General features: G+C 29.9%; 4 protein-coding genes across 8 annotated transcripts in view; 2 read left to right on the top strand and 2 right to left on the bottom strand.

Moving 5' to 3' along the window:
* Positions 1 to 852: 852 nt before the first annotated feature.
* Positions 853 to 7,425, bottom strand: LOC138943145 (double-stranded RNA-specific editase 1). Of its 4 annotated transcripts, none has more exons than XM_070313696.1 (6): positions 7,085 to 7,425; positions 6,483 to 6,529; positions 2,510 to 3,089; positions 1,792 to 1,961; positions 1,092 to 1,632; positions 853 to 1,015 (listed from the first exon to the last, which is right to left on the bottom strand). In XM_070313696.1, the coding sequence occupies exons 1-6, from the start codon at positions 7,122 to 7,124 to the stop codon at positions 903 to 905; spliced, it is 1,491 nt and encodes a 496-aa protein (XP_070169797.1). In that variant the 5' UTR covers positions 7,125 to 7,425; the 3' UTR covers positions 853 to 902. The 4 variants fall into 4 exon arrangements, with proteins under 4 accessions (XP_070169797.1, XP_070169799.1, XP_070169798.1 ...); XM_070313698.1 differs by having other exon boundaries at positions 2,510 to 2,987; XM_070313697.1 differs by having other exon boundaries at positions 7,277 to 7,425.
* Positions 7,426 to 8,068: 643 nt separating this feature from the next.
* On the bottom strand, positions 8,069 to 10,957 carry LOC138943119 (WW domain-binding protein 11). The gene is made up of 7 exons (XM_070313652.1): positions 10,601 to 10,957; positions 10,364 to 10,489; positions 10,173 to 10,270; positions 9,881 to 10,052; positions 9,482 to 9,735; positions 8,865 to 9,402; positions 8,069 to 8,709 (listed from the first exon to the last, which is right to left on the bottom strand). Exons 1-7 carry the CDS (start codon positions 10,662 to 10,664, stop codon positions 8,258 to 8,260), a joined length of 1,704 nt encoding a protein of 567 aa, XP_070169753.1. The 5' UTR covers positions 10,665 to 10,957; the 3' UTR covers positions 8,069 to 8,257.
* A 231-nt stretch (positions 10,958 to 11,188) lies between these two features.
* On the top strand, positions 11,189 to 16,873 carry LOC138943193 (uncharacterized). Of its 2 annotated transcripts, none has more exons than XM_070313785.1 (7): positions 11,189 to 11,364; positions 11,621 to 11,814; positions 11,922 to 12,095; positions 12,197 to 12,398; positions 12,711 to 12,906; positions 12,993 to 13,078; positions 13,170 to 16,873. In XM_070313785.1, the coding sequence occupies exons 2-7, from the start codon at positions 11,628 to 11,630 to the stop codon at positions 16,303 to 16,305; spliced, it is 3,981 nt and encodes a 1,326-aa protein (XP_070169886.1). In that variant the 5' UTR covers positions 11,189 to 11,364; positions 11,621 to 11,627; the 3' UTR covers positions 16,306 to 16,873. The 2 variants fall into 2 exon arrangements, with proteins under 2 accessions (XP_070169886.1, XP_070169885.1); XM_070313784.1 differs by having other exon boundaries at positions 11,607 to 11,814.
* Positions 16,874 to 17,115: 242 nt separating this feature from the next.
* Mesr6 (misexpression suppressor of ras 6) overlaps positions 17,116 to 21,962 on the top strand; it is a 570,073-nt gene continuing 565,226 nt past the window's right edge. Inside the window, exons 1-3 of the mRNA XM_070313825.1 lie at positions 17,116 to 17,586; positions 18,677 to 18,822; positions 19,634 to 19,783. Of these exons, the coding sequence (XP_070169926.1) occupies positions 17,524 to 17,586; positions 18,677 to 18,822; positions 19,634 to 19,783 (359 nt within the window). The 5' untranslated portion in view covers positions 17,116 to 17,523. The remainder of the gene's footprint in view (positions 17,587 to 18,676; positions 18,823 to 19,633; positions 19,784 to 21,962) is intronic.

Here is a 21,962-nt window from a genome sequence, read left to right as displayed (position 1 = left end):
AAATCATTCAAAATTGCGTAACTTATAGCGAATTCGGTGATACCCTAGTGCGCATAAAGATAATTGTACACAAATTTATAATGACAAATAATTAGTACTAAGAGAGCTATTATTATTGTTATTCAATATTATAATAACTCATACTTATTATAATTATCTTAATGTTTTAATTATACTTATGCTTATATCATAAATTTTTGTACAATAACCTTTAACGTGCACTATAGTGTAAAAGTAAATTGCAAAAAGTATACTAAAAATTCAAGATTGTTAATATGTAAAAATAAGTCAATGTATACTATAGATATTATAGATGTAATTATCTATGCTTTGTCCAAAAAAATTATATTTCATGTCCGAGATTGAGCTAAAAGGCAAACGCGGTAAACAATGCGCGGAGTTTTGTATATGTTGAGAAGTAATTTATTGTATGTTTCGGTTCTGGATTCGGACCATCCTCTGCAAATAATATTAATTGAAGTGTACATGTATAATTATGTCTCTGCACCTGTGACTTCCAGTACCAGGTCTCGCGAATACATGGTCCGAATTTTCGACAAAACCAGAATCAATATATTTCGTCCTTTACGGCTGGAACCGGAAAGAAGCGCAGTATGTATGCACGTCCGCGAGTATTGCGGAGCGCCACAGCCAGACACATACACGCGTCAATTAATATTATTTGCTGAGAATGATCCGAATCCAGGACCAAAACGTATAATAAATTACTTTTCAATATATATAAAACTCGCGCATTGTTTACTGCGCTTGGCTCTTAATTAATCCAATCTCTACTCTCGAATATTTAATAGAGCCTTTTTAATTTAATATATTTCATGCTTTGTTAAAAAAAAAAAAAAAATTATTTGAAATGTTATATTATAAATAAAACTTTATATATTTTAACCAACAACCATATTTTCCTGTTTGGCGGCATCTTCAGGATAGGTTAAGTTGTATAACGCTAACAGTGCTGCCTTAGCCGATGCCTTTTTGGCATCTTTTTTGTTTTTAGCTGTAAAATAAAAATTTTGATTTAACAATAATAACAGAAACATCTTACAATAATTGCTTCATAAAACTATACACACCTGTCCCTGAATATTCAATTCCATCAATTTCAACAGCCAAAGTAAACATTGTATTTGGTGGATTACCAACACGGCTGAGTTCTACATATGTTAGTCCAGGTTTCATCTGATTCAATAACATAACTGGATGTATATTTACAGGATTAGGTGGAAGTTCTTTTTGAATGGGAGTTTTAGGTGCATTAGGATTATCTTTTTTAGCTCCTTTTGTAGCTGGCAAACCAGGTCGTGGAACTGGGACTGATGTTCCTTGATTATGCCATTCAAGGAAAAGTTTATAAAGCGCAAAACTGGCCAATGAACTCCATGGAATTTCGTCTTCAGTATTAGTGTCCATAGCAGTGCTGTCCTCATTCATGCTGTCTTCCTTTATTCCATCTGAAGATGAATTAGCTTGTCCATCTGATTCAGCATCTATACGTGCTTTCATAGATGCTGCTGTCATCTTTTCAAGTAATAAAGCTTTTAATGCGTTCTCGGCTGCGTTTTGACGAGCAAGTGGTTTAGATAATCCTTGTCCAACGTAAGTTTTACCATCAAGCTGTAATAATATAAATTAGATTAATGATACTTTTGAAAGAGATGAGTTTTTACAGGCATCATATATTAGATATTAAATAGTATGCACTGTAAAAATTATAATAGAATTTTAATTAAAGTGACAAAAGCATAGTGTACAAAAGATTTTCCATAGTGTTACCTCAGCATGAACAAGATAAAGAGAATTTGTCATGGGTCCTTGAGTTTCAGGGAATGTAAATTGGACTCCGGCCTTCATCTCGTTCAAAACCATTATTGCATTTTTAGGCTGCAAAGTTTTTCTTAGACGCTGATTCATACGAAGACGTTTCAATTTTTTATTTACTTTAACTAAAAAAAATGTTTATATCAGATGTGTAAATGTAACAATACGAGAATAATTAGGGTTTATTACATATGTCAGTATAGAAATTCACATTGATTACAGGACAGTCAATGCTCAATGGTATAATACCAGAGCACTCGAGCGTTCCTGAATCTTCAAATTTGCGCAGTGAAATGTCATCATCAAAAAAAGAAAAATTTATTTTATATTACAATACAAACAATAAATGTATTGTTAAAATTTTAATTTTTTTGAATTATTTATACTCTTAAATTTTGACAGATTTGTTTAACACTATATGATTCTGTAATTGAAAATACATATGAATAATAATTTTATATTCATACAATTGTTTGAGAAGTCATCAGAGAATTTATAATTAAAAATTTGCTTAAAATTTAAATATTATGACAAGATTATATCTTTATGATATGCTTTTATATTATAAATATATATAGTAAATATTTAAATTAGAATTCTAGAGGTAGATATATATATAAAATTATACAATATATCTCTGTATCTAATTTATAATTAATTTGAAAATATTTACATCCAGGTATTTTTCTTCGCCATCTTGGTTGAACATCTTGCATTTCAATATCTGCATCTTCTGTCTTCACACTATCATCATTAACATCAGAATTGTTATTAGTAGAATCGGAGAATAGAGTCGGAGCAGGTACTACAGGAGGCACACAAGGCTGAGAAGTCACGGGCGTAATTTGCGCAGCAGTTGTAGCTGGCACATTTGCTGCACTTTGTTTTAGGATTGGCTTCAATCGTTGTGGCAATGGAGCCGGATTTGGTGCCTGCTGCTGTTGTAACTGTTGTTGGGGTTGTTGTTGCATTTGTTGCTGCGACGGTGGCTGCTGTTGTAACATTTGCTGCTGTCCTTGTTGTTGCATTTGCGATTTTAATTGTTGCGTAGGTGCCATAGTTGATAAAGGCCGAGTTGCTGGAGCTGGTGGCATTTGCGGTGGCTGTTGTTGTTGTTGTTGTTGTTGTTGCTGCTGCTGCTGCTGCTGCGGCTGTGATTTGAAGCCTTGTGAGTTTTGTATGTTGCCTTGTTTGTAATTGCTTTGTTGATTGGACGTAGATTGCGATGCTTGGTAACTTCCTTGTGTATTATACTGTAAAACATAGGGTGGGTCGCCGCTACACAAGGAACCTCTACGGTTGTGCTACCCCACCAAGGTCTAGCATCGTATGCTAGAACCATTAAACGCTACCTCCATAGCTCATACCAACCATGTTACCTTTACTGTGGCCAACGTCTCTTTACTCATGACTGAGCTAAGTTTTTGTTGAATTAAAAATATATTATGTATTAATAAATAGTATTTATAATATGATAGATTCTCCTATTAAAAAAAAGCATGATAAATAATGCTTTTCTATTGTGTAGGTACCCAAATTAAAATACATATATAATAAGTGAAAAGAGATTGTCAGAAAAATCGTTAATATTATTATGTAATAAAATTATATTATAAATACAATTAATATAAATATTGAAAAGAATAAAATCTGATTTCTTATTTGGTTTAAATAAAAAACTCAGGAATCGAAATGAAAGATATCATGCAATAAGTAAAATGCTTACAATGATATAGCATTTCTACAATAGTAAAATTTGCTTAGACACGAGTTCAGCACGAACTACCAAGAAAACGGCCTACGGTAGGGTATGCTATGTGGGTAACTGACGACCTAGTCCCTGGTCGAATGCACCTCCTCGGTATTGTTGTATAGCTACTAGTACCTGCGTTGCAGGGGAGGGGAAAGTAGGGACCACTAATTAGTATGTGCAAGTGAAACAATCTTGCTGACAGCAAATGGAACTCATATTTGGATTATGAATAAAAACTAACATATATACATTGGCATTATTGCATTGATTAGTGTGTGTGTTTCATGTACAATCAACATTTTAAATCATTATTTAAAAATGCATATTGTAACACATTATAATACTAATTTTAATACAAGTTTTTATGATATATAAAACTCAACTTTATTTATTTATTTCTTGACAGTGTTAAAATTTATATTAATATATTTTATATATAATTGAACACACACACACACAAAATAAATTTTTGTTATAATATAAAAATAATAACTTTCTAGAAGTGTATGTATATTTTAAGAATAATAATATCAATAAAAGTTAGAAAGAAAACAATTTTATATAATGAATATCAATCACTGAACAACAGAGATAGATTAATATTATTTAAACAGATTTTAAATTTTAAACTGACAAACTGATAAATTGAAACTGAAAATTTCAAACAAAAAACATTTAAACTTGAAAAACTGACAAATTTGATAAATTTTGTTAATGTTTATTTTTCGTATTTATTGATGCAGAAGATTACATAATGTGAAATATTTTTATATATTTTTAGAGTATAAGAAATATATATGTGTGAAAATTATATCTATAAATATATATATATATATATATATATATATATATATATATATATATATGTATATATATACATATAATTTAATTAACTCCATTATGCCCCATTTTCTAAGGAACTCTTGATGATATCAACAAACACTTTTTTTAAATTTTATCGAATAAAGTTTTTTTTTATATTATGTAGTAAAATAGATATTAAAGCCATTGTAAGGGGCAATTACAAAATTTTTAATGAAATAGTAATTAAATTCGGATAAAGTTCTGAAAAGGGCTTATCTCCGATTTCGTTGAAACTTTGTGAAAAGTTTCCTTTCAAGTTAAAATAGAAGTCTCTAAAAGGAATTTTGGCGACTTCTATAAGAAAGTCAATTTTTTAAAGAAAATGTTAGCAAACCGGTAATTATTTATATTAGCGGACATCTCGTCGATGACCTTGAGCTTCACATATGTTGTAAGACTGAGGTTACTAATTAATATTTACTTTGTTTTATTTGGCAGGAAAATTCCCAGCCAAAATTCCCTTTAGAGGTTTCCATTTTAACCTGAAACAAAGCTTTACACAAAGTTTCATCGAAATCGGAGCTAGATCCTTTTCGGATCTTTTTCACCCTTAAATTCTTATACATTTTTAAAGATCTTATTTTAATCTAAATTTGATAAAAATAAAAAAAAAAGATTTATATCAATATCTTTAATAGTTCCTTACAAAATGGAACATAATAAAGTTAGTAAAAGACTTGTGTGTGTATATATATATATATATATATATATATATATATATATATGCATATATGAATGTGCGCGTGTGCGTGTATGTATTTATTTTTTCATTTTTGGATGAACCACATACATAATGAATACATAAAATATTTTTAACAATTAATGAGTAACTGCTTTTGTTTCTTCACTTTTTTTATGAGTATAATTATAAAACTAACTTCTATTTTTAATAAATCTTAATATATTTTCGAGAATAATGATAAGTGCATGGGTTTTCTCTCTAAAATAAAATTTGTCCGAAATTTAATATTCTTATCTAATTTTTAAGTATAGATTATCTATTTTTTAAGGAGAGCATTATTATTTTAATTATTTTTCAATGTATTTTTCAGTGACATTCTTTTCTTTACACGAGATGTAAAAATACTTTAATAATTTAGTTAAACTTTAATGCACGTATTATATTGTCACAAATTTTATACATGTGTATTATTATATTACACTATATTATTATATATATAGTATATTATCTGGTTGTTACTAATAAATTTAAAAAAATGAATCTAATAAGATTCTGTAAAAATTATTTGTTACATTAGAAACAAAGTTTTTATATTTCTCTTTAATATAAATTATATTTTTGATGTATATATATATATATATATATATATGCATATGTAAACTAATATAAAATTATGTTATTAAACAATACATATATTAAGGAAGAAATAGAATTGTATTATATATTGTATTATGGAAATAGGTAAAATTGGGATAACTTATGAGACAAATTAAGCATATCATTTATATGCCATATATAAGAATTAATTACATATAATAATGCTCTTAATCTTTTCTCTTTATCTCCTTTCTATAATTGTTAAAAAATTTGTATGATATTATTTAAATGTAACTAAACGAAAATTATGTTAATAGAATAACATCTTATGTTACTATTGCTATTTTCTTTAGGAGTAATGTTTGTGACTGTATGTTTTCATATGAAATAAAATATTTTCAAGTTAAAATTATTACATTCAATAATCTTAATTAACTATTAAATATATATATATATATATATATATATATATATATATATGTGTACGTATGTGTTTTGAAACTACAATAATATCTTTGATATATATCTTGTATAATAATACCTTTACTGCACCTTGCATAACTGTTTTATTTGTCTTTATTTATCTGTATATGATATTGTATGTAATATATTATTGATGTAATATATTATTGTATGTTATATATTATTGATATAATATGTGTGTGTACAAACAACAAACATTATTATAGATATAAAATATGGATATTATTATAGATATTATTATAAATATAAAAAAAAGAGAAAACTTACTGGCATTGGATAGGACCCTTGACCTTGAGAATTGTTTGCATTCCGTGCTGCAATACAAAATCATTTATTAATACTTTATAAGAAAATATAACATATAAATGATATTGTGAACAAGGAATTTATTTTCGAAATTTATTCAATTCTTTAAAAATATATATATATTTTCCATCAAAATGTTAAAATCAATTAGATATGGTCATGATTAGTAATATCGATAAATCTTTTTCATTTCAGTACTTCAATAAATGAGACTATCGGAAACGAAATTTATCAATCCCACATTTTATAAATTTTATCTTTAATACCAAAACATTAATCAAATGTTGAGAGACTCAAATATCGCGTATTATTATGATCATAAATAGCATTATCGTGCAACATGCTTGATGAGCAAAGAGAGAGAGAGGCAGAGAGAATGACGCGTACTCGCACACAAAACACTGCCATTCTTCATTAACCGGTACATATATTATCGATTTATTCTTGCAAGAAATTACTTTTTATTCATTATATTTTATGTGTGTTATCGATCATACGATATACAAGTCAAGCCGAAATTTTTATACATAGCGTCATATTCATATATATATATATAGTCTTACTATTGCCGTAGCCCTGATTTTGCCTACTCCGTGTGTACATCTTGAAGCTCTATCTGCTTCGTTAAAATTTGTATCCAACAAACGCGTAACAGCGTTTGATCGTCACGCGATCCGTTAGATGAGAAGAGGATTAATTGCAAAAAGACGTAAATATCAATGTGCTTAATACATCGAGTTTGTCACTGTTCTTACACAAAGATGTTTTTCGGTAATTTGATATTGCCCGACGTTTTCCCTATACTTGCTTCTGCCTCCTGCATGAAGAAAAAGGAAATGACGTTGATCCGTGGAATATCGGAAATAGCAAGTTCGCCATGTTACTTCTGACTGATGCGCGGTATATTCAACGATAGTTCGGAGGCGATATTTTCGAAGCTGTAAGGAACAATCTATTTCTTACAATTAAATTGTATAATACATGAAAATTATTATAAAACTAAGATATTTTTTTATAATGTTAAAGAGAGAAAGAAAGAGAGAGAAGCAAATAGCAAAATAAAAGTGACAATGGTTTATATTTTATAAACTTTATGTAAATATGTATTTAATTTTTAATTTAATGTTTTTCATAAATGTAAAATATGTTAATGTAATGCTAAAAAATATATTATAACATTAAAAATATTTTACTTGAATTGCTTTATACATATATGGATCTCTATTATAAAATACACAATTCATTTTTCGTCTTATATAAAATACAATTTTCTTGTCGCATTTAAAGTTTTTTCTTCGCTATTAATTGAAAAAGTTCAGAGAATGACAATTTAAATCAACAAGATAAAAAGCTTTTATGTAAATAAATTAACATATATTTATTTTCAGGCTCTGGATTATAATCTTAAATATTCTAAATTTTTATTAAGTATAAAACAAATTAAAAATAAATTCAAATATCGAAAAAATTATTAAATTTATTGTTATACTTATCATGATTACTTATTAAAATAATTCTAGTTTGATTTTTTAATTTAATACTATCTCTTCAAGATTTCCAATCTGCATGAAAAATTTTATATCTTCGTTCATATATTTAAAAACATTTACAGATGATATTAAATAATAACAAAAAAATGTTATGTTTTTAATGATGCTTGTATATTATACAGATGTTTATACCAATTGCTCCAATTGAATCAAATTGAATAAAACATATATTTTTTCCATCAATTTTCAGAGTAATCCTTCCATTTCTTGCATAAATTGCATATATGCATCATCTTTCGTTTTAGGTTGCGTTGTTCTAAGTGGTTGCATTTCTGGTAATCTTTCTGTAATCCTGGAAATATTGCTGGATTTTTTCTTATCATCTCTCTTCACTCGCAGAGATGTTGGTAAAAATCTTGTAACATCAGCAGCCAGATTCCTAATTTGTGGTTTCGCCTCGATAGTGGTACTACTTTTTCCGTCTTTGTCTTTTCTATTAATTAATTGTGGCGCAGCGGAAAGAACATTGGGCGTCTTAGGCTGTGCAGTCGTTCCAGATTGAGTTTGTATCTGAGGATTCGTAATATTCGACATATTCGACATATTCGACATATTTGACATCTGCATTTGAGGTGGCGGCATTCTAGGAATGCTAGGAGGTCCCGGTCTTAATATTCTCGGCATTCCAGGTGGAGGACCTGTAAAACATCATTCATATTATTATATAATCTCTTTTATATACAAATATATTTATTGATAAATACATTGTGATTTACGTATTAAGCTTATTAAATCAAATTTATATTAAATATAACAATTTTAAAGAAGATATAAAGTAAAAAAATATTTTAACCAGGTGGTAATCGAAGTCCGATACGAGGTGGTGGCGGCGGCGGCATTCTAAGATGTAATGGCGGCGGAGGTGGTCGATAAAGTAAAGGTGGAGGTGGTATGCCCATTGGTGGCATCACATGTTGCGTGTGCTGTGTATGGGGATGAGACGCATGTTGCCCGTGGCCGGAGAGATGATCCGATGCTCCGGGTGGTTCCAACTCTTCGTCATCTCCTTTATTATTATTAGACTTATTATTATTAGATTTAGAATTAGAATTGTTTTCTGCTTCTAGCAATGATAATCGTGCATTAAGATCTTGGGCACGCTCAGTCTCCCTCTTTTTATGAACGACTTCCATCTCTCGCATAAACTGATCGATATCTTGTCCAGCCATCGCTAACATTTTTTGTTGCAATGTAGTCGGCTTGACTTTCGCCATATCTTTGTCTTTTTCTTTTTCTTTCTCCACATCTTTCTCCTTATTTTCTGACTCTTGTTTGTTGTCCTCCTTATCATCGGCAAATCGTATCGTTCTCGATTTTGGTGGATCCTTAACCTGTCAATTGCAAAAAATGTTAATATTATATCTTATATTTGAGTTTGCTGCGAGTTCAAGTTATATTTAATTTAAATACATGTTCAACTGAATCTTCATCGTCGCTTGACAGTTCGGGAGGTGGAAATGGTGGTACACCAGGTGGTTCCTTATTAGGCGCCAATGTAGGCATAGACGAAGAAGTTGTATATGCGCTCGTCTTTTTTAAGATACTTGGTGGTATCGGGATGTTCATTAGAGGATGGTGTTGTGATATATAATGAGGATGGGGTGAATACATATGCGTAGGTGGTTGTGGCATATCTGGTAATGGAATTTGCGATGTCAAAGATCCTATGGAAATATTTATATTAGTTATTACACTAGTAGTATAACTCGTATATTTATACTACATAGAAATTATAAAATTGTATTATATAGATAAGTTTTGTATTTTAGTTTTATAACTATATCTTTTAGAGTAACATATTATATTTACCTGGATACATCCTGGATATATCATTAGCGGCCGATGGCAAGGGAATTTCATCGACTTGTACTTGCTGTGCATGTCGTACAGCTTCAAAATAAGAGACTAAGTCTATCCTTCTACGTTCATATTGTATCAATTGTTCCTTCAATTCAGCCCATTTTTCTTGATCATCTTTTGCCTAAAAAATAAAGTGATGTATTAGTTATATTGCAATTGACAAATCAGTTGTCAATTTTTATCATAAGCTTACCAATACTCTAATGAAGGAAATTTACAATCATCCTATTTACATACTTACATACATTTTTAAGACACGGTCTAAAGTCTCCTTAAGTTTTTTTCGTTTATCCTTCAATACTTTTTCATTCAAAGGAGGTGGTTGCATTACATTATATTCTAAAAAAAAAAGAAAAAAGAAAGAAATATATTACATACATAATAGTTGTAAAATTGAAGTATAATCTATACAAAATATAATTTTCCACTAACCCATCTGATCAATCTTCTCCATTTCTTCGATAATCTGCGCTGGATCTTTGCCTTTTAAAACAGCTGCTCTTACTAGTTGTCGTTGCTTTTTATTCTTTTTTAATTCCTTCTTCCGCGCTTCCTTTCCTGTAATAAAAAAGACAATTAAATATTTTCACATTATATATTTCTTTTTAATTGTTGAAAATGGACGTTTTTTGAAAGTAGAGATAATTGGTTATATTCTCAAATACTAACGTGCTTGATCAGTGGGATTCATATATTTCCCACTTTTTGTGGTATTAATCGAACGGCGTCCCATTTTGGCGTTATTTTTAGCAACAACACCACACTTTTATCAACTATAAAATTCTGCAAAATTTTATGTCAACGACATTATTTACGTTGCTCGAGAAAAGAGATAGCATTCACTATTTCAAAAGTGTCTTGATCAGAAAACTGACAGAAAAATGATTCTATTCCTCTCTCTATTTTACCCTATGGATAAGTTGCATGTAATTGCGGAATGCACCGCTATATATACTTCATCTTTTTATTAAATTCGTATAAAAATTCCGATTTAACTTTTATATCTTGAGTTTATATTGCTCGAATAAATATTGATAGCATATAAAGATTGTGGTTTGTGGTAATATATTAAGTTAGATAAGATGACTGCGTTCAGAAAACAGTATTTCCTATGAGAGTGTATTCAAAAATCTGACTTATGGAGTAGGATAGCATTGAATTGACCAATCAGGAAATCTCTATTCTTTTTGTCCTGATTGATCAATTAAACGCTCGATTTTCGAACGCATCTTAATCTCTCTGCGTAATTGCGTAAATATTTTTAGATCTATCAATCAAATCCGTTTTCCAAAAGGCGATTCAAAGCGATTAATCAGCTCAGTCAGCTGTTGTGTTTTCTGAAAATGTAGCTTATGCGATCTCAAAGTTATAAAAGAAAGCATAGAGACGTTACGCGTGTTACAAGAAATAAATAAGAACAAACCGGCTCTCAAGTTTGTTTTATTAATAATTGTCTACTTTTTGAATATGTGATATTATGTCATGTTGTTCTTTAATGCATTATTAACGTTCTTTCTAAAGGGAATTTAACGAAGCAAAATTTTTAATTATCAAACTTGTAGAGTAATATATAACTAAGTTTATAAAAAGAAATGCTCTTGCTCATATTTTAATTATTTGTTTATATTTGATACAGTATTATATATTTTTAATATATGGATTTTTGTTTATGTAGATTTCCATATTTAGGTAGAAAATGGCTCAATACAATGCACACGATTTAAGCAAAATACCTCGAACAAGAGACGTAAAGATACAAGAAGATGTTGTATTTTTTCAAATGGGTTTTCCAGATGATATTTTGGATGGGTTAACAGCTGCTGGATTTCAACGACCATCTCCCATTCAGTTGAAAGCCATTCCATTAGGGCGTTGTGGATTCGGTACTAACAATATATATATATATATATATATGTATATACATATGTATTTTTTTTTTTAATAATATAGAGATTGACATTTATATACTAAAAATAATGATGGTTTGCAGATCTGATAATACGTGCAAAATCAGGAACTGGAAAAACCATCGTATTTGGTGTAATTGCTCTTGAAACATTAGATATTGAAATATCAATCCCACAAGTTTTAATAATAGCACCTACCAGGGAGATTTCTATTCAAATATCTCATGTTCTTCAAGCAATAGGTTCAAAAATAAAAGGTATATGCAGTTACTGAAATTGGTTTTTTATTTTTTTTTACAGAAACCTATTTCTCCATCTTTGCCAATTATATATTGCTTATTAATTATTTTTGTTTCAGGATTAAAGATTGAATATTTTGTGGGAGGCATATCGATAGAAGAAGATAAGAAGAAGCTAAGCAAATGCCATATAGCTGTTGGTGCTCCAGGCAGAGTTAAACACTTAATTGAAAGGAGATTGCTTACAGTTTCAAATATCAGGTTGTTTGTTCTTGATGAAGCAGACAAGTTAATGGAAATTAATTTTCAAACAGATATCAAGTTAGTATAAAATTTTAATTAAACTTATGCATTGAGTGCAACGAGTTTGCATTGATGCATGTTAAATATTGTAAACATATTGAGATAAAGATGTATATGTAACAAATGGTATGAAATGCTCAGTATAACTTATCATTATTACTTAGTGGAATATATATCTTTAATATTTTTTCACCCCTCAATTAAAATAATTGTTTTTATATCTAGATTAGTGCATGTTAAGTTTTAACTTGCATCAGTGCATTCAATTAAATTTATTATTAGTAACTTAAAGATTACTGAAATTACAATAATATTAATTATTTTCTATAGTTATATATTTTCTAAGCTACCGTGCAATAAGCAAGTTATAGCTTCGAGTGCTACTTATCCTGGAGATTTAGAAACATTTGTGCAAACATACATGTCTTCTCCAGTGTTAACATCACCAGATCTTGATGCACCAATTTTGATTGGAATCAAACAATTTGTGGCTGTGGTTCCTGCACATCCCAATATCATGAAACAGGTTTTTCATTTACCGCAAGATTTGAACAACTAGCTTTTATCTTATTAACAAATGGATTTTCTATACACTGCTTGTTATATTTTCAGGTACAAATAAAAGTGGATGAGTTAGTGAAAATTTTTACGAAGATTCCATTTAAGCAAAGTTTAGTCTTTATGAATTATCAATCACGGTATGTATAAATTAATTTGTTTTAATGATTATTTAATTTTTTTATATTTAATATATGATAGCTATTTATTCTGCTATTTGTGTTTCTTTAGAGCTCAATCAATCAGCAATAAAATTAATTCTATGGGTTTCTCATCTTTATATATTATTGGAAATCAAGACATGGCTAAAAGATTGGAGACGATTGAAAAGTTAAGGAATTGCGAATGTAGAATTATGGTGTCCACGGATCTAACCGCAAGGGGTATAGATGTGGAAAATGTTAATATGGTTATAAATTTTGATGTACCTAAAAATTCGGCGACGTATTTACATAGAATTGGAAGAGCTGGTCGCTATGGGTCTCATGGAATTTCTATCACCATTATTTCTGAAAGCGAACTTCCGTTATTTAGACAATTATTAACTTCGATTGGTGGACCAAACTTTTATCTGTTCAAACTTAATTCTAATTATGCAGAAGATGTTTGGGCCGATGATATTACAGTATTTGAGAAAATTTATTCAAAGTCTGAGACGAGCAACATAAACATTGATAACACATTTCTAAAATCTGAAAATGGTGCACCTATAGTGATACCTATGTCAATATCTTCAGCAGTTAATGATGCATCATCATCAGAAAATAATGTTACGAGTATTTCTACTGTGAAACATGAAAAATGTCAAAGCATCTCGTCCATGAATATAGGAGTCAATGATAAGTCATCATCAGAAAATAATGTTGCAAATATTACTATTGTGAAATATGACAAATGTGAAAGTGTCTCATCAAAGTGCGACACACCATTCGATGGTATACCATCATCAGAGAATAATATTACAAATAATATTAAAATGAAATTAAATGAAAAACCTAATACCTGTATTTCACTAAAAAACAAGAAACATAGTAAGACTGTGTCTAATAATTTACGTATAAAGTCAAGAAGAACTGATATAAATGAGAAGATAAAAATTAGTTCATTATTTCAACATAATGTTCAAGAAAAAATTCAAGGAAGAATCAATCTCCAACAATCTGAAAAGCGTAAAGAGATATCAACTGTAGAATCTACCGGAGTTAAAATTTCTGGAGAAGAGCATGAAGATTTATTAAATGTAGACTCAGCTAGATCAGGAAACGGATATAAGTTTAAAATAACTCCTGACCCAGATAATCCTTCCCTTATGGAAAAATTAAATGAAAATGTTGTGTTTGAAGTACCAAATATAGAGGATTATAAAAAAGGAAATGTTGAGATTGAAAAGATCATGCAATATATAAAAGCTCCCTCAATCAATGAAGAAGAAGAAAATGATGATAAAATGGATAATAATGAAAAAATTTCTACAAATGTTTCTCAGAATACATGTTCTATGAAAGATCTTACTTTAATGCACACGTTGCAATCATCTATAAGTGAATTGGATATTAGTGAGGATAATCAAACGTGGAAAGAATTAAACGACTACTTATTAATACATGCTAAAGAAATTAATGGCGAAGACAATTGTATAAATGATGAGGAATCTTTTTTGAAAATAGCTTCCAATTGGAAAGAATTACTTGATCTCGAAATTAGTTTATTAAATAATACATACAAAGACATGACAGATTCTGTTCATAAGCTAGTATACGAAGAACATTTTTCTGCTTTAAAGATTTTTCTTAATATACAGAAACGGGCTTTTTTATGTATTTTTCCACAACTTCGTAATGATGAAGAAATACAGGATACTTATATATATTCAGGATATAATTCAAATAATAATTTGTTAGATATGTATAAAGAGATAGAAGATTTTAAAAGCTGTCACTGTACAGTGACAACTAAATTTGACGCACATTTTCCTTATAGTATAAATATTGATGAACATATGCCAAATCTAATGATATCAAGCTCTGAGATCGAAGAATATCGCAAGGCATTACAGTATTTTAGTACATATCGCAATCCCAATGAAAAATTATTAGAAATAATAGATTATATAGCATTTTTGAGTGAAACTGAAAAATACGATTTGATTAAGAAAATAAAAGATCAAAATTTGTCATTTTCGGAGATGAAGGCATTTCTTACTGAAGAAGCAGCAAAAAGAGATTTAAAAGACGATAAATTAATGGAATATTTACAATTGTCTGAAAAGCTGGATTCTTCAGAAAGAAATGGTATATTAACAGAAAATATACAAGTGTTTGAAAAGGTTTCTTCAGAAAAAAATAGTGAATTGATGGAATGTGTACAAGTGTCTCAGAAGTCGGTTTCTTTAAAAAATGAGGATAATAATACAATTCAACATCAGAAGATTGCTGAAATGGATTCTCCAGAAATATATGTAATAAACAAGAATAATTCAAAAAGAAGTTCAAAGAAAATGCAAGAGGCTTACTCTAATGAAGTTATAACTGTCGATCAAAAAGACCACGAAATACATGATAAGAACTATAATATTACTAATACGATCTCCAATAGAAATGAAGAAATTCTTGCAAATAAAGAAGATTCAAAGGATGATGATGAACTGTTGTTTCAACTAGATAAGTTAATGAATGAAGAAGATAATCAAAGTATATGCAGCACTACAAGCAAATCATCATTTAAATCATTCCATGAAGGTATTACATATTCAAGCGCTAGTAAAGTTGTATCCAACAAACAGCAGGAAATAGCACCCAGTAATAGTCCTAAAGAAAAAACCAGTAAAAAGGATATTATGTATGATAAAGAAGTTTCAAAGAACTTTCAAACTAGATATATACCCGTACAAACAAATAATATTCTATATAATAGTATGAACAATTCACATAATAAATTTAATAAACATGTGAAGTTTCATAATGATGAATATTCATCGAATTCTGCTGCGGAACGCTTTCATCCGCGAGCCTCATATTCTAATTTAAACTATAATCTAGATACAAGAAGAGAGCAAACCTGCTTACCAAATCAAAACGATGCCCATCAGTGGAACGAACATATGTTTGCCAGTTCCAACCCTTCTTGCACACACGAGAGAAAAACAATACAGTCTAATAGTGTACCAGAATATTGGGAACCAGAGATCGATTATTGTCCAAAAAATTCGAATATTCATAGGCTAGATGATAATTTAACAAACGATGTTTCTTCATATGAAACTGATATTGACAACTTTTTATCATCGTTGCGAATGCAAACAGATCAGTTGCATTTACAGATTTATAAGTCGCAAATGTTCGAAAACTGGACTTCATACGATCAATGATCGCGCACGGAATTGAACTAATTAAATAAAATATGATAAGAAATTAAATAAGTTATTAAAAAGAAAAAAAGAGATTTATATATATATATATATATATATATATACACGACGTACATCGCAGGCGAATTTTTGTCGAATTATCTTTTCTCACGAATGTATTTATGATCATGTTGTGACGGCAAAGAATGACATGTGAATCGATCGAAAGGTCACGCATCGTTGATACTTAACACGCATCATGTGAAACGTAAATTGTGCCGGAGGTAACCTTTTCTCCTATCGATTCGCGACCTACGGTTATGCAATTAGATTGATCTTTTGCGATCGAATCTTGTATATTAGTTTTATCGATCGAATATGTGTCAATTTGCTAATAATAAAGATAATTTAACATATAAATTATTTTTCTATAGGAATTGATAGCGATATTTGTTAACATGCATTATCATATGTGCGCGATATATTTTTGCATTGTTGCATATTGAATAATTCACAAGACAATTGATTTTTTTTCCTGTATATAAATAAATATCTTTTTTATGTATGAATGTTGTTTTATAATGGCTTGAATTTATTAATAGTTGAATGCACATAATAAATGTTTATCTAATCAGCTGCAGTTTATTTATATACATAATTATATATATATATATATATATATATATATATATATATATAATAAATTGAAAATAGAATTTATTAGTAAAAAGTTTGTTAAATATCTCCCGATATGTCAGGATAAATTTATCCACGTCAATTGATACTCTAGGACATTCATTCGCCGTATACCGGCTGTGAGTTGAAAGGATCAGGTTTCCAAGAAGTCCTCATACTTAGGGGGACGGGGGAAGGGGGTTAGGCTAGACACGAGAAAGAGAAAGAAAGAAAGAAAGAAAAAAAAAAGAGAACCACCTTACGAAACTCGTCTCGTGAGAAATTTAGAGTAAGCCCTTGTCCGGTGCGGTGCCCCTGTCCCTTTATTCGCGAAATGATCGTTTGAGCCGCGCGCCTAAGAGCAAACTTCAGTCGGTGACCACGTGTTTTCGCGCGAAGCAGTCCTCCGCGTGTCCGCGATTCGAGTGTCGTCGCGTTCGTTGTCGTTGCGTTGGCGTTAATTAGAAAATCGATCGTTTAACCCGTGCGGTCCTATCGGTCTAGCATCATCGTAATCCCGTTATAATCGGTTCGTCAAATTAGCGTACTCGGCGATTACGAGATATGTCGTTCGTACGCAAGTACTTCAAGAGAACACCGATCTACGTGGTCGAGGATCACGACGAGGTGGGTATATTCGAATAGCGGGCGTATCGCACGTCGCATGCCGTTCTCACGTTTGTTTACTTAACGTGCCTTAAGCTGCATTCCAATCGACGCTACAAATATTTCGAGGTATTCGTGGCACGATTCTGAACGGTCCAACTTGGACCCCATGTTCTATTGAAGCGTACAATGCAGTAGCATTTGTAGCATTCGGGAGCATCAAGCGGAATGCGCTGTAGGACGACGCCGCGTCGTGTAGCGCATGCGCAGTGACCTAGTAACGTTAGTAGCGCAGCTCCGAAATTCGCGGTCGTATGTAACAATATGTACAAGTGTGTATATATAAAAGATTGTCTTAGAAATCAAGAAAGTATCTAATAACTGCGTAAATAATCTACTAATATAACGAAACAAACACACTCTATATCTATTTATCTATTATATATTCGTTCTATATCCGCACATACAATTATGTATAAAATGTATGCAGGTTAGTTTTTCATATTTTTATATATAGGCTGTATTTCAAAATTCACTGCCAGTATCGAAAATCTATAATATACGTTACATGAATTATAGATTTTCAGAATTGGCAGTGTATTTTGGAACACGACCGTAACATATATTTTTTAAAGAATTGATTAATATTAATTTCATAAATATTTAATTTTTCCATGATTTTATATCCTTCAAAAAGAATATGAGAAATTATCAATCGCAATAGTAAAATAATATATTTTTATTCTTTATTTTTTATGAAAGATTTATATATAAAAATCTAATTTAGTTATAAACACGCTCTTTTATTTATAAATTTATTCGTAAATGAGTATTGTATTGCAAAGATAACTAGGTAAACGCGAAATAAGATAGGGATTTAAATCGATTTTTCGTAGCTCTTGAGTTTAGATGCACAAAAATTCACTAGCTCATCAAGAATCGATTATTCGAGCGAACTTCAAGCGAAAGCAAACTTCACACGATACTATTAGACGAGTTTAGACGAGTTTAGACGAGTCCATTAATTTGCACGCGACACGCGAACGCGAGACCGCGAGAGTTTTAGTTTTCCAACGAATATTTTCTCTATGCGTCGTGTTTATATTATCAGGTTCTGCCGTTCGTATATCGGTGTGTGGGGTCAAAGCACCTGCCCTTCGAAAACAACACCTTCGTACATCTGGATTCGCATCCCGATATGCTGATACCCAAAGAGATGCCGGCCGATACGGTCTGGGATAAAAATCAATTGTTCAAGTACGTATAATAATTTCATCTTTTTATTTGTGTGTGGAATAATCAACTGTCTTATATAATTTAACTTTATGCAAAAAATATGCGAAGATATGTAACGGTTGACTTTTTCGATTGAATATAATATAATGTGTGTGCGTATTGATATTATTTATTAAAGATGATTACGATAAAAATTGAGATATATTTATTAAAGGTGGTTACTACTGTGTTTATTTACTGCACACAACTATCTAGATGAACGTGTAACATGCACAAAAAGTCAGCCAATCATGCAGTTAGTACGAAGCAATACATATGCAAATTTATTTGGATAAATTTTAATTTTGAAATTCGCGCGAGTTCAAATTCAATGGTACCAACGTGCGAATATATTTGATTGTTTGTAACACTGATGAAAACGTTATGGCTAAACGTATTCGTTTAAATTTATGCTCGTGTCGTGATCGAACGTTAATTGATGGTGCAATTAAATTGATTAATGCAGTAAATATAATAATATTGCAATGTAACAGGTAAATGTCATTGTATCTGTATAGGATGCGAAACAATTTGTTCATATTGTTGCGTTTTACGTGAAAATGAAGATGTAATAGATGCTGTATTAAAATCGCGAATAGTCTGTCTTGTAAGAGAGAGAGAGAGAGAGAGAGAGAGAGAGAGAGAGAGAGAGAGAGAGAGAGAGAGAGAGAGAGAGAGAGAGAGAGAGAAAATACGAAAAGAAAAAAAATACGCCGTTTAGTTTATAAGCTTTTTACTAAAGCAATTTCAGGCGTAAATATTTCGAATATTTATATTTTCTATACTTTTTCAGCGAGATCAGCATCGAGAATTGGATTTTGCCTGCAGTGTACGCGGGTCATCTCAAGAATTTGATCTGGGTGAAACCACCGTGGGCTAATCAAATGACCGATAGCGTGCTGACGTTTCTTATCGGCAAGCATAAGGACAACGGTTTGATAAGGTAAGCGTATAATTAATCTGCTGCTGATTCGCCTTTTGCGAATCACTCATTTGAACTATTACTCCCGCCTTTCGTTCTCTCGATTTCGCAATCGTTTCTATATATTCTAATTATCTAATTATCTACGATTTCTATGACTCGGAGCTGTTTTATTTTTATTTATTTATATTTAGTTCCTCGAAGCCGGATATTGCCGAGAATAACACAAATTAAACGATTGAACGATCCTAAATAAAAATCATCTTATGTAACAAAATATAGAACTTTTAATTGTAATATAATTAAACTTTTTTTGGCATTGAATGATTCTCCTAAACTAAATAATATATAGACATATGATATAGATAAAATATTTGAATTTATATCAGAAAATGTGTAAATTCGCTGATAGTTTTCATTATTAGTAAAAAACTATGTCGAATACTACACACAACTATCAACCTACATAATATTTTCTCATATTTTTTTAAATGCATAAATCTCGTTTCAACGTTAATATTTTTTTATAAATGATATTTTTTGGTAGACTAAATATATTAGAGGTTTAATTATCGGTAGTACTATTGTACGGCAGCAAAGATAAAATGTTACAAGGTTCAATTATCGCGACACTTGCTGCGGCGATTCATAAAGGTCATTTCTCACATGGCTGAGAGATGGTATGCGACCCGAGGGTTGGTTGACGCATCGAGAGAACGAATGGGTAGAGAGAAAAAAGACAACTAAAGTAGCAGAGAAAGGAAGCCGCGGCGATATATGCCGCGAGAAACCGGCACTCGTGACTTTAGGTTCGTCAGAATCTGAATTATGTTTCTCAAATTATCCTGTGGATATATATGTTTGTATGCTCTAGTAAATGAAGCATATGTGATTTATATTGCTCTATAATCTTTTTTAAATTATATTTTCATTGATCCTTATCTCTTATTACCTATGTCCACACGATATTTTTGATAATTTTGAAGTGTCTGTGTTTTACGTTTGATGATGATAATAGTAATTGATATTTTATCTTTGATATTGATGAGATACTGATATCTCTCTCTATCTGTACAGTATGGAGCAGAAAGTAACAGTATTATGTTCAAACTGATTAATAATTATTTACAATCTTTTTTAAACAATAATTTCCTTGTGTGTATATACTCTTTATTATAATATATACTATATTTTACACTTTTTACACAATGTATATTAATTATTTATGTTAATATTTTTTGATTAATCATGGCATAGAAATTTTTATAATATAAACTATTTCACACTTTTTATACAATATATATGTATAATTATTTATGTTAATTGCAATATATGAATATAATTATTTATGTTAATATTTCTTGATTAATCATGTCAGAGAAATATTTTTTCTTTCATTATTATGACATGAATGACAAATATTACTTTTTTGAAGAAAGATTCTAGTATGTATATATATATATATATATATTATTTACATTATTTTATATAGAGTATACGATGAAAGTATTTGCTATTAAATTTAAGAGAGTATTTATAATTTTTAATATTCTTAAAATTTATTCAAAATTATAAACAAAAGATAATTATTATATATAAACAAAAGATAATTATTTTTTATTAAATAAGAGTTATATAACTTCAAGGAAAATTCTCTAAGGGTTTGATTCACGGAATCATAGAATATAAATTTGTTTACAATTTTAATAAAATAAAATAAGAGAATAGAAGTACTATATCAAGTCTTATATACTATATCAGCTGTCACACAAATCTTAACAGTTGTGCATAATTGCTTTAATCTAATATAAAGACATATATATATGTACAGTTTATTATCAATCAATTGTTACTTAATGAATATGAATATATAATGCGATATTATATTGTATATTTTCTTGTTTATATATATATTGAATAATTTGGGTCAGCATCTTGAAAAAGACACATCTGACCGGAACACTCGTTTCCAAAATTTGCGGAGCAACTAAAAAAAAAATAAAAAAAAAAGCCATAAATTGTATGTCGCGAAAAGAGGTTAATGGTCCTGTGTGCGGCAATATAATAACGGGAGTTGGGGGACAGCGCTTGTAATATCAAATTAATGAGCGCGCCGGCTCGTTATATTGAATTATGCTCGCGAAAAAAAATTTCTCAATTATTGATAATTGTGCATCGTCATATACCGGTCCTATAGGAC

The sequence above is a fragment of the Polyergus mexicanus genome, unplaced genomic scaffold (genome assembly GCF_030449975.1).
Source record: "Polyergus mexicanus isolate NDT 795.1 unplaced genomic scaffold, iyPolMexi1.0 SCAF_25, whole genome shotgun sequence".
Taxonomy (NCBI): Eukaryota; Metazoa; Arthropoda; class Insecta; order Hymenoptera; family Formicidae; genus Polyergus; species Polyergus mexicanus.
Note: the sequence above shows the minus strand (reverse complement) of the source record. Positions and strands in the feature narration are given on the sequence as shown.

What these genes read in the sequence shown, in the direction of transcription:
- LOC138943145 (XM_070313696.1), bottom strand. Translation starts at nt 7,124, where the DNA reads ATGTACACACGGAGTAGGCAAAATCAGGGCTACGGCAATA. An exon ending in AAGGGTCCTATCCAATGCCA is followed by an intron (nt 3,090 to 6,482) that starts GTAAGTTTTCTC and finishes TATGTTTTACAG; the next exon opens with TATAATACACAAGGAAGTTA. An exon ending in GCGAAGAAAAATACCTGGAT is followed by an intron (nt 1,962 to 2,509) that starts GTAAATATTTTC and finishes CATTTTTTTTAG; the next exon opens with TTAAAGTAAATAAAAAATTG.
- LOC138943119 (XM_070313652.1), bottom strand. Translation starts at nt 10,664, where the DNA reads ATGGGACGCCGTTCGATTAATACCACAAAAAGTGGGAAATATATGAAT. An exon ending in ATGAAGATTCAGTTGAACAT is followed by an intron (nt 9,403 to 9,481) that starts GTATTTAAATTA and finishes TGCAATTGACAG; the next exon opens with GTTAAGGATCCACCAAAATC. An exon ending in CGGACTTCGATTACCACCTG is followed by an intron (nt 8,710 to 8,864) that starts GTTAAAATATTT and finishes GATGTTTTACAG; the next exon opens with GTCCTCCACCTGGAATGCCG.
- LOC138943193 (XM_070313785.1), top strand. Translation starts at nt 11,628, where the DNA reads ATGGCTCAATACAATGCACACGATTTAAGCAAAATACCTCGAACAAGA. An exon ending in AATAGGTTCAAAAATAAAAG is followed by an intron (nt 12,096 to 12,196) that starts GTATATGCAGTT and finishes TTTTTGTTTCAG; the next exon opens with GATTAAAGATTGAATATTTT. An exon ending in TTTATGAATTATCAATCACG is followed by an intron (nt 13,079 to 13,169) that starts GTATGTATAAAT and finishes GTGTTTCTTTAG; the next exon opens with AGCTCAATCAATCAGCAATA.